The 12,552-nt window shown below is 38.8% G+C and overlaps 1 protein-coding gene across 1 annotated transcript; it reads left to right on the top strand.

Annotated features, from left to right (window-relative positions):
- The first annotated feature begins 2,932 nt into the window (after window positions 1-2,932).
- On the top strand, window positions 2,933-5,380 carry LOC126455488 (transmembrane protein 205). The gene is made up of 4 exons (XM_050091240.1): window positions 2,933-3,381; window positions 3,525-3,712; window positions 3,862-4,025; window positions 4,303-5,380. Exons 1-4 carry the CDS (start codon window positions 3,113-3,115, stop codon window positions 4,588-4,590), a joined length of 909 nt encoding a protein of 302 aa, XP_049947197.1. The 5' UTR covers window positions 2,933-3,112; the 3' UTR covers window positions 4,591-5,380.
- The last annotated feature ends 7,172 nt before the right edge of the window (window positions 5,381-12,552 follow it).

The following is a 12,552-nucleotide window of genomic DNA, read 5'->3' as shown; positions in this document are numbered from 1 at the left end:
TAAAACGGCAGTGCATTGGCGGAGCGGTCGTTTGTACTCACGTCAATCAACTTGAAAGGTTTCCGACACGATTATGGCTGCACGACGGGAATTAACAGACTTTCAACGCGAAATGATAGTTGGAGCTAGATGCATGGGGCATTCCATTGCGGAAATCATTAGGGAATTCCATATCCCAAGATCCACAGTGTCAAGAGTGTGCCGAGAATACCAAATTTCAGGCATTACTTCTCACCACGGACAACGCAGTGGCCGACGGCATCCGCTTAACAACCGAGAGCAGCAGTGTTTCCGTAGAGGTGTCAGTGCTAACAGACAAGCAACACTGCATGAAATAACTGCAGAAATCAATGTGGGACGTACGACGAACGTATCCGTTAGGACAGTGCGGCGAAATTTGGCCTCAATGGGCTATGGAAGCACACGAGCGCACGACATCGCCTGTAGCGCCTCTCCTGTGTTTGTGATCACATCGGTTGGACCCTTGACTACTGGAAAACCGAGGCCTGGTCAGACGAGTCCCGATTTCAGTCGGTAAAGGTTCGATTGTAGACTGGGTCCTATGGTCCGCCTGATCCAATAATTAACTGGAAATGTTTGTGTTCGGCTACTTGGAGACCATTTGCAGCCATTTAGGGATTTCGTGTTATGGATGACAATGCGCCATATCACCGGGCCACAATTATCTGCATTTTTACTTGCCAGAAACTTAAATAAGTATGCTCGGACAGAAGATTGAATCCCGCTCCTCCCTAGTGCGAGTCCAGTGTCTTACTTATCGGCCACCTTACTGGATTCGATATTAAACCAGCACCTTGCTAACACAAAAATGCGAAGCCACCTCCGGTACTGGATTTTGCAACTTTTCTGCGCTATGTACCTTTGTGGGGAAAGTAATTCGTATGAGACCCAGAGTCATTCACGACTGTCGAATGGGCCTCGTAAACGATCAGGCAGGTAGAGAAGCTATCAGCTGTCATGCTTATCTGAACACGATAGTTTTGCGGACGTTTGTTATCGGTCACTGCGTGACAAAGATTTTACTCCGATCCGGCACGTGCTTGTTGCCGTTGCTGGGTACATGCTTCCGTAGGGCAACGGAGGAACCTCTTTCGTAGGGAAGGTCCCGGATGACTTACGACAAGTTCTTATCTGCGTCCCTCTTGGATAACTGAATCCTTAGCCAGAAGGGGAAAAATTACACCACATGGTTGCTCTATTAGCGACCAAAAATGGGCTACAACCATAAATTCGTGCAAAAATTACAAAGCTACACCAAGATAGAACGTTTATTAAACATTTTGAAAAAAGTCAGTCAGGCGATAGATACTTGAAGATAATTCAGGCAGCTGGAAGACCCTAAAATGCCTCTTGCGGTAAGTGTTAAGTCACTGATCTGTCTTTAGTGCCTTTCACTTCGTAAGAAAGTTTACATGATTTGACTTTGCATTTACATTTTCTGCCTTTTATATTATATTTACGTTGCAGGGATGGACTGACGATTCATTTCCTTGAACGAAGAGCGTAACCAACTAAACTCAGTTTTCTCATCTCGTTTTCAAACTTCTCTGATATTATATTAGTTCATTAACACAGGTAAGCCGGCTGGAGTGGCCGGGCGGTTCTAGGCGCTACAGTCTGGAACCGCGTGACCGCTACGGTCGCAGGTTCGAATCCTGCGTAGGGCATGGATGTGTGTGATGCCCTTAGGTTAGTTAGGTTTAAGTAGTTCTAAGTTCTAGAGGACTGATGACCTCAGAAGTTAAGTCCCATAGTGCTCAGAGCCATTTGAACCATTTTTTGAACACAGGTAAATGTCCTCCCCAGAATTCATCTTGCTGCCGCGGTGTTGCAGTAACGGCGACATCCGTAAATAATAAAAGCCAATAAAGCCATAGATACCTGTGACGCTGTGAGGAAGAACTGCAAATTCAAGAACCTGTAAAGAGGTGAGTGCGTAAACTGGAATGCCAAACGTGGGATTGTTTTATGAATTCCCTTGCACAAATTACGTACCCTACATATTCAATTTGGTCTGAAATAAATAACCCCCATAAAAAAATCTAGTGCCCTATATGCTAGAGTCTAAACAACCATGGCCACAAATAGTTGCTGTGCAAATAGAAACACGAACTCATTAAGCGACCATTTACAAATTTTGTCAGAATACACATGCTGACGTCACTTCAATATAAATGTAGCATTGACACACAAACACAGCTGGTAATCTTTTACCTGAGGTACTTTTTCAAAATATGTATCCTGACGTCACTTGTATGGTAATACACCTTCGAAGAACACCTATATTAATTTCTTCGTGTTATTTCCAATGAAACCACAAACAAAAAGAGGAGAACTACTAAGAGATTTCTCAAGTAGCAACGTCTCGGAGCTCTGAAACATTAATATGCGTAAACTGGCATTTACTTAACCGTCAGAAAGCCGGCAACCGGTAGCATCCAGAAATGTAAGAGATTTCGTTCTAATCGATTGCCAGAAAAGGGCTCATTTTTTGGGTGCAGATCTTCTGTTTCGGTCACACAGATTAATAACCGAACTGTGAATCATACTGTATTTAAAAGCAGTTTTAACGCGAAATGTTTCTGTTATGACTAAAGGAAGTGAAAATCTGGGTTCAGCGAATCTCACAAAAACGACAGATCGTTGTCTTCGTTTGGTTAAAAATTCGAATCATAGTATACCGGCACTGTAGCTGGATAGTAACATTCTACACGGTTTGCCCCTTATACTGCTGCAGCCCGCCATAAACCTCCTATCTCCACACGTACAGTATCTCTGCCTGTGCTGCACGGTAGGCAACATCGTGGGCGCCCGCGACTGCCGGGCGTTCAAGGAGAGGGGAGGTTTGACGTAATGGGTGGGGATAGGCAGTAGCTGCCACGGCTCACTTATATATACAGCACCGAGCGCAGCGACGAGTATTCTCTTGTTGAGAGTTCGTTGTGTCGAGTTTGACTGTTGCGTCTCGGTGACAAGTGAAAGTTCGTTAGGGATAAAGTGCACGAGTGCCATTAGTTACGCGTTTTAGTCGTCAAGTGTCGATTGTTTACGCGACATCGTCAAGTGCTACATAGAAAACTCCACCAAGGAAATGTGTCGCTCGCAGATAGCTGACATTGTTGATGTGAGTGAAAACGAGGGTACTGGTATGTCCAAAAAATTGTTACTGAAGAACCAGAAGCGCAAGGCGATTAAAATGATGCGGACAGAAGAGGAGAAGCATTCTACAGAACCACCACCGGTTCTACCTCACGAAATGTTGAACACCGATCTGTTGGCAGTGGCAACATCATACTACAGGAGTTTCATCGACAGTGCTACAGACATAGCTGAGAAGTGGAAAGGCACGAAAGCATACCGGTAAGTGACCTGGAGTAAAAATCCTTTCTTGCATACGCACGATTAGTTCAGTTTCGTTTTTATATATTGTTTTTACATTAATACATCCATTAATTCATTGAAGTACCAGTTTCCAGTCTGATTTGTTTGTTACTTTTTTTCAGAGTGATGTTCCAAACAACACAGCCAGCCCATGTTATTACCATTGTTGCTGTCAGTGTTGTCGCAAGTTTAGTTTGTAATAAAAACAACACTGCGAATAGTTTCAAGCCATCACCGTGGATTAACTTGCTCTATTTGGGAGCATTTATGACACATTTTGGAGCTCAGATGTGGATGACTTTTGTCTCAGGTAAATAACTTAATGTTTAGCATATTAACATGCGCTAACTTCGTCGACATATTTCCAGAACTCAACAATGTGTCATTTCATACTATATATTTCATATGGAATAGCACTTTTCAATAAATGCTAATTGAGATTTTTCTGTACTGTTGCAGGTTTAACACTATACTTTGAAATTCCAAGACACACGTTTGGAGTAGTACAGAAAGTGCTGTTTCCAAAATATTTCTCTCTGAACAGTTTTCTTAGCATGATAACATTATTTCTTTTCGTGAGGCTACATCCCAGAAGTGAATGGGACAGCAGTATAGGATTTCAGGTATGTTTGCACACCAATAGAATTTATGGATAAACTTCTGGAAGAGGCAGTGGTCTCATTTGTCATACAGGAAAGACGATTTAAAAAAAGCATGTCTGTAGTTTTATTGCTTTTCACCTGTGGATCATGATCCCTGCCCCTCATCACAATTTAATTTTTGTTATTGATGAGAGCATTGCTGACAATTTTATTCAAAACATGACTTTTATAGTGCATATATTACAAATTTCCCATTTGTAGCGTTTATTTGAAAGCTGTATTTTTTTTTTCTTTTTAGGTTTTCATCATGTCATTATGTTTCCTGCTGGAACTTGTGATTCGTTTATACCTTACACCACCTCTTTTGCGCCTGATGACAGCCAAGACAGCTATTGAGAAGGCAGCTGGTGTGGGACTAGAAGTTGGAAAACACAATCCTGGACCCCTTGCGCACTGTCCACATTATGTCAAAATGCATCAAGCATTTCGTAAGATCCACATGGCTGTTGCAATTGGTAACATTCTCACCATGGCCTGCACAACAGTGCATTTGCATTATCTTGCCAGCAAGATCTGCTTTCTGTAAAATTTGTATCATATCCACCCTCTAGAATGTGAGAGAGATGAAGATCTGATTCAAACACTATTTTCCACCGACTGAAAAAAGAATAGAAATTGTCTTCCATGCATGTTTGTTTGTTGGTGACTGAATGATAAATTATGTGAGGACTGCTCTATGTTTTTGTTTATATGCCATGTATATATTTAGTTCAAACTTTCAAATTAGGTGTAGTCATTCATTGTGAAGTATTATCCATGTGGACAAGCATTTTACATAAAATGCGATAATTCATGACATGTTGACACATCTGAGTCAAAGTTGGCAGCCTAGTAACTGACTTTATGGCTGGAGCTTTTAAGAATCTCCATTTGTGCATGTGTTTTTGTGTGTAAATTAAAGATGCAAATGTAATTTGCTTGTAAGAGAAAACAGTCTTGACCAAATGGAAAGTCATCATCTCTTGGTCACTGGAATGTTTAATTTATCATAGAGGCAATATAGCCTGGTAGAGTTCCTGTTTCAGATCAAGATATGATTTATTTTTCAGTGAAGTCATAACAATCATTGATTAATAAGACAGTAAGCATTGTCCTTGAGGTTTCTTAACTGAAATCTGAAGAGAGAAGCATGTCTTGAATACATGATTAATCTAGTCATGTGCCATGTCAGTCTGTTGTGCATTTCATTGTAATTTATTTGTATATGTTCCTTGTTCTGTTAACTTATTTATTATTTTGTCATTTAAAGAGAAAGCTGCAGACAAGAAAATTTTTATATAATTTTTGTAATAAAATGATGCATTATCAAGTTAAAACTGTTTTTATTTTCCCCTATCACCACTTTACATTTTGGTATGATAGTTCAAATTTCTCTGAGAATGGTGCCTACCCACACAAAAACCAACAATTTTTTGTCATGTGGGGCAAATTCATGAACGGAAAAGCTAGTCATTAGTGAAATGACAGGCAAGAAAAAAATAGTTTATGGGACTCAATTTCACAGTGTTATATGCAGCATTTTATCTACCATTTTCAAAAATGTTTCCTAAGAAAGAAGACGTTTTCAGTGATGGGTTTGAAACCACTCAGTTGTTACCATAACAGTAAATAATAACTGTTGCAAACACACTGCCTACTTATGGTTACCACAGCACCGTTGAAAATGGATGATGCATTATTAAAACTTCTACTGTTGTTAGTTGTATATGAGTATGGCAACTGTAATGCTTTAAAACAGTTGGTTTCATTAGACCTAATTTCAAAATGCTGGCTTATAACATCATCTTCCCCCTCCAGAAACCATATGCAGTGTAAGTTAACAATTTGTTCCTTAAAATAAAGCTTGAAATGTAAAAATGGAATGACAAGTCACATTATTCTGAATGAAATTGCCTCTAATTTACATTAACGCACAATGATGGAACATCCGTCAGCAATAGTAACATATTAAGTGCTGTCATTCATGAACGTGACAACTAATTCAGCAGCAGTAGTTTCTAGTGTATTCTTTACAAGTCCCTGTCTCTTCATCTGAAAAATACCTGGTAAAGTTACTGTGGGGCTAAGTATCTTAATATGATTCACATCATTAATATGACATTGTTTATACAGACTAGGGGAAGACTGCCTTCAATGGAAATTAGCCTTTGGTGGTGGTTTTTTGTCTAGCAAAGTGATAGTCATCAAGCTATGGGGATCATAAATGAATTTGCTGGTGTCAATTAAGGCACATATTTAGCAAAAGTTATGAAGCCACATTGATATTTTTTGTATAATAAAGAACAGCCATATTAAATTCCTGCATTTCAATACACATAGGTGTGGTTATCTCTTGGTTAGTATCACTCTTTTGCACTAATATCGTGAAATCCTAAAAATACAGAAATTTGTTTTAATAACTGGAACATTGCTGTAGGTATAAGTTATTTGTAAAACTATCTTTCTGACATCGCTGTAATGAAATGGCACTATCGCCTTCCCATTGTATTATGCCATCTAAGGAAGTGCTCTAAGCTGCAAGTACAGATTGTCATGTGCTGTGCTCATCTAATAATAAAATTGTTGGTGCCAGTAAATTTGCAAGGATTCTCTAGAACTACAATTGGAAAATAAAGATGCATGCCTTAAGAACTATTCAATGCTGTCCTTAGAAAAGTGTGTCTGATGTGAATCTTAAGAAAATAAAGCATTCTTCCTAAATCAAATTTACACGCCACACGAAATGAAAAGCAGCATTGACTCCTTGCATAATGTACCCATACACTGGGACAATCTAATTTACGGACTTCTATTCACCGAACAGTAAACTAGCACGGTTGAAGGCCTGCGACACCATACAATTTATCAGGATAAAATCTGTCATTCGAGACTGCTCACTAAGCAGATGGATGGAGTCAAAAGATCTGTACTAATTCCAAAGATTGCATCTGTCAGTTAGCATTGCTGGATAATGGTGCAGATGTCATGATTTCTATCCCTGCTAGCCTAAGATTTTTATGCTGTATGGAATTCTGAAACTAAATTGGAGCTACTGTTGGGAGACCTAATAAGAAGCCATTTTGGGGAAACAAGCTGCAAAACATATAGAAGCTGCCAAAATGGCATAAAAACTACATTGATTATAATACTTTCAGTGCTTATTTGTAGCCAATAAAGGGAAATAATAAACTTGTGAATATTTCACAAACGTCTCACGAAGTAAACAGTTTTGTAATGAACTTAATGATCACTCTTCATGTTAAAGAGAAACTGCTAATGGAGATATTGCTTTCATTAAGAGCAGTCTGCTTAGTGTAATTACATGTTACTCTTGCTACAAAGGGTAAATAAACATAGTTTAATTCAAGGAAAGAACATGTTACTTTATTCAGCTGAACACAGTACACATGGTTTTTCTGGAATTTTGTTCTGTGCCATTCCTTCTAAGTCAACAGTTTTAGTCATATTTACTTAACATGCTGACTGCCGTGTGGAAACAGCTGAGCCTTATACCCTACATCTTGTACCTGGACTGGCCTGACAGTGAAGCATTCATCACTAAGTGTGCAACAGTCGTGTTGAACATCAAGTTAAAGCAGATGTTCCACATGTCATGGCAGGTAATCAGAAAATGCAGTCATTTAGATAGAACAACTCCAATATTAAAAATAAGTTGTGATTTGCAAATATGTTCAACAGAGTACAGAACGATTCACTTTCTCTTGAGATATTCTCACAATTTTGGCTCAAGATTTTTGCACAAGAGAAATTCTGACCCCCTATCTAGCTCCCCATAATTAATGCTCTCACCGAACACAAAAATTTGGGGGGAAACTCCGTCCATCAAAAACAATGAGGAAGAAAAAACTAAACTTATTAACAGGGGAGGAGAATACTAGAGACTGTCTGGGTTTGAGTCCTGGTTTGACACCCAAGTTTTAATCTGTCTAAGGTTCGAACATAGTATATTCTGCTACAGAGTGAAAGTTTCATACTAATAAAGAGAGAAGTTATCACTAATGAGACCATCATGAGAAAGACTACTAAGCTTAAGATGAATCTCAGCAACCAAATATAAGCAACAACAGTATGAAAGAACTGGACAAAATCAAACATAATGTGATCAAAAGAGTCTTTCACCTACCACACAGCTTTGTTACATATTTACATGTGGAGAACATCAATGTACACATAGCTACACTTCTTTACTGGTCATCATGAATTAAGTGGACCTGTAGGAATGTCGAAGGAACAAGTGATTAATAACATCTACAGTAGAATCTTAGGTGATCATGCTCATTTAATAGCATAAACAGAGTTCCACCAGTATGGGATTCCATTTTCAAAAAGAAGAGCGGTCCCATTCGTACCATCGGAAGTGTGCACTATTCCTCCCCATATGTATTCCATTAGTTATTATGCACAGGCAGCTGCAGTTGAACCAAAATGTCTGCATTCCACCCATTTATAGATAATTACAAGAAAAATATGAAAACTAATCAAGCTGCCACAGACTTGCTTGGTTCAAGTCAACAAAGATACCAATTTCAACACTCTTCTAAAATACTATTAAGAGAGAAATATGGTAACAAAAGTTCTGGCAGAAAGTAAGTAATACACAAAAATATTGCTACAACATACAAAACAATAAACACACAGAAACAAGTGCACGGTAAGAGTGGAAATAAATGAGTCTTGACAACTAGCCAGTCCACAACAAAAAGCACCGAAAAAACTGCATGTGATATCAGATCACTAGTATGCTAGTTCGTATTTCTAGCATTAACTTAAATAAAACCAGGTGAGGTGGCACGTGGTTAGCACACTTGACTCTCATTCAGGAGCACAATGGTTCTAACTCGCATCCGACCATCCTGAGTTAGATACTCCATGATTTCCCTAAATTGCTTCGGGTAAATGCCACAATGGTTCCTCCCCTAATCCGATGGGACAGATGACCTCACTGATTGGCCCCTCCCCCCAAATCAACGAATCATCTTAAATAAATTAAGGAGCAAAACATTGCACTGGTTTCATCCAGTGATACGTATAACAACTTCACTACACCCTCTCTGGATCTAAAAGGATTGCCAAAATGAAGAGAACTTACAAAATAAAAAATAAAACTAGCTATTTATTGAATACATACAAAACAAACTAAGACTAAATGGTTTCTTTTCAAAATCAAGGGGTCCTTCAACTGGGAATGGGAGGATATGGAGAAAATGGAGTCACTATGGCAAGTAATCAGTGACACCATGTCCAGAAAAAAACAGTATTAGGGAGACAACAACAAGTAAGGCATTGAATGACCTTGTTATGCCTCTTACCAGAATTCATAAAAAAAGGACTCAATCAATAAGCAGACTGCCTTGTAACACCTTTACAAAAAAGACTACAATTCAACCAAGTGAAGGATGTACCTGAAGGGACAAAAGAACATTTTGATATTACCTGAGATGCATACTGCACACTGCATCTTTATTTCCTTATTCATTGTATCTCTTAAATGGAAGTCAAAATAACAACACTGTGAAAGATCATAATTTAAATTTTCTGTAAGGTAACTTCCCCCATCACTCTGCAATACAACATAAAAATGTTGCTCTTATTAATATGCACACACTTCACTCAGCCAAATAAAGTTTTTTTTTAGTTAGGAAGATGAATCAATACTTAAGAACAATATTGAGTGATTGGTTACAAATGTCTTTAATTCTATTCAAGCACTTCATTTTCATCAGTTATCAATCTAAATCCTCTCAGATTTAGAAGTGGCGTCATCTTAGTTCAGTGGTTTGTCAATGCCATGATGTGAAACATTTTTCTCATCCCAGACAATGTGTCAGTAGATATACTACTACTACTACTACTACTACTTCCTCAAAATACTGTTTCCACACCCTACAGACATGAAAACCCTTTAAATTTTGCAAACAGCAGACCATTATGAGCAAATTAGCACTGGAACAAATTTACATGCAAGACACACTCTTGTCAATATACAAAAAAATATCTGTTCATATTGGATTTAAGTAACCACTGCACTATTACATAGTTAAATGAATATCAACAATGTTACTTACTGTCAAGAAGATACATCAAGTTGCAGACAGGCATGATTAAAAGACGGACAGGTGCCCCCCCCCCCCCACAAAAAAAAAAAAAAAAAAAAAAAAAAAAAAAAAAAGGCAAGCACATCTCACACACGCACAAGTGTCAACTGCAGCTCATGTGTGGGGAGGGGGCAGTGCGTACGTGTGTCTCTCTTTACTGACAATGGCTGTGTCTGGAAGCTATATGTGACTGTCTTTTAATCGTGCTGTTTACAACTTGACATGTCTTCTTTACAGGAAGTAGCAATGTATCTTCTACTACATTATTGCTATTCTTACCTGGAGTATAAACAGTTTAGTGAAAATGTGTGTAAAGGAACTTATCCTGGTGCAAATGATGATTGCTTCTGTAGAAATGGTATCTCATACACTATTCAAAGATAAATCTGGATAAAGGTATGTAAAAAATTCAAAACTCTTCTCCACAAATACAGATTAAAAGAACAGTTTTATTTCTGAAACTTCCTGGCAGATTAAAATTCTGTGCCAGACCGAGACCCGAACTCCGGAACTTTGCCTTTCATGGGCAAGTGCTCTACCATCTGAGCTACCCAAGCACGACTCACTACCCGTCCCCAAAGCTTCAATTCCGCCAGTACCTCGTCTCCTGCCTTCCAAACTTCACAGAAGCTCTTCTGCCAGGAAGTTTCATATCAGCGGACACTCTGCTGCAGAGTGAAAATCTCATTCTGGAAACATCCCCCAAGCTGTGACTAAGCCATGTCCCCACAATATCCTTTCTTCCAGGAGTTCTAGTTCTGCAAGGTCCACAGAAGAGCTTCTGTGAAGGTTGGAAGATAGGAGACGAGGTACTGGCAGAATTGAAGCTGTGGGGACAGGTCGTGAGTCGTGCTTGGGTAGCTCAGATGGTAGAGCACTTGCCTGCAAAAGGCAAAGGTCCCAAGTTCGAGTCTCAGTCAGGCACAGAGTTTTAATCTGCCAGGAAGTTTCATATCAGAGTACACTTCGCTGCAGAGTGAAAATCTCATTCTGGAAGTTTTATTTCTCTCTCCCACCAGCACCTATTCCTCTGAGCTATACCATTCCTCCAGCACGTCCTCACAATTTCCCTTGCCAAAACATCCACTTGCCTTCTTCCTTGGCTGGCTCTTTGCCACTTAAGTACCGTAGCCATTTCCTTTCCCATCACTATCCACCCTGCACCTGACTTGCCCAGACATTTTATCCCACATTCCCCAGTCCCTTACCCATTCGTATTCCAACCCTTCACAGTCTTGTAAGTAATTTGTTATTCAAGCCTCATTTTGCCACTGCCACTGCAAGCCAACTTTCATCCCCCTCTTCTGCCATCTATCAACTCCCTGTGCCTTCCTTGTCTTGTATATATTATTTAAACTTTAACATTTTAGTTCAATGGTTTAAACTTATGTTAGCCCCATATACTATAAGCCGCACCAATAATGCTGTTCAAAATAGAAAAATGTTGAATTTAACTTAATACTAGAAACAATGCAAATGAACCTGGAGACAGTGTTACAGAATTGGAAAACTAAGCAGATGAGAATGAGACAGAAAACTGATACTGCGAGAAGAATTTCACAGAGCACTAAAATACTTGTTAAAACAAGGCCCCATGCGTACGCGAAATTCCCTCAAAATTATTGACATCATTGGTATGCAAGATACATGAGACAGAAGAAATGACCTCAGAATTTAATAATTCCTATTTCAAAGAAGGCAGGTGCTGACTGATGTAAGTATTACTGAGCCATCAGTTCAGTGAGTCATAATAGCAGAAGAATGACATAAATTATTTACATAAGAATAGAAAACTGGAGAAGCTGACCTAGGGGAACTTTGGTTTGGGTTCTGGATAAATGTAGGAAATATGATGTGGCACTGAGCCTACAACTTATCTTAGAGGATATGACTGAAAAAAGGCAAACCTACGTTTATAGCATTTATAGATTTCAAAAAACTTTTGACAGTGTTGGCTAGAACACATTCATCAAAATACTTAAGGGTGAAGAGAGAAAATACAGTGAACTTTTGCAGAAGACAGACTACAGTTATAAGATTTGAAGGACCCGAATCACTTGAGAAGGGAGTGAGACAGGGTTGTAGTCTATCCGAACATTATTTAATACATTTACAGGTCAAGCATGAAAGTATACATGGAGAAATTTGGACAGGAAATGAAAGTTCATGGAGAAGTAATAAAAACTTTGAGGTTTGCTGATGATGACATAATTTTCTCAGAGAAGCAAAGGACATAGAAGAGCAGTTTAATAGAATAGGTAGCATCTCAGAAAAGAGGTTACAAGATGAGAGTCAATAAAACAAAGGTAATGGAGGTTGTCAAATCAGGTCGTAACTAGATTAAATAATGTTAAACTAAAAGAAATAGAGTAGTCTCACTATTTGGGCACAAA

This window comes from Schistocerca serialis, chromosome 2, assembly GCF_023864345.2.
Source record: "Schistocerca serialis cubense isolate TAMUIC-IGC-003099 chromosome 2, iqSchSeri2.2, whole genome shotgun sequence".
NCBI classification, from domain to species: domain Eukaryota; kingdom Metazoa; phylum Arthropoda; class Insecta; order Orthoptera; family Acrididae; genus Schistocerca; species Schistocerca serialis.
The sequence above is the reverse complement of the archived record's forward strand: the minus strand, read 5'-3'. Positions and strand labels throughout refer to the sequence as shown.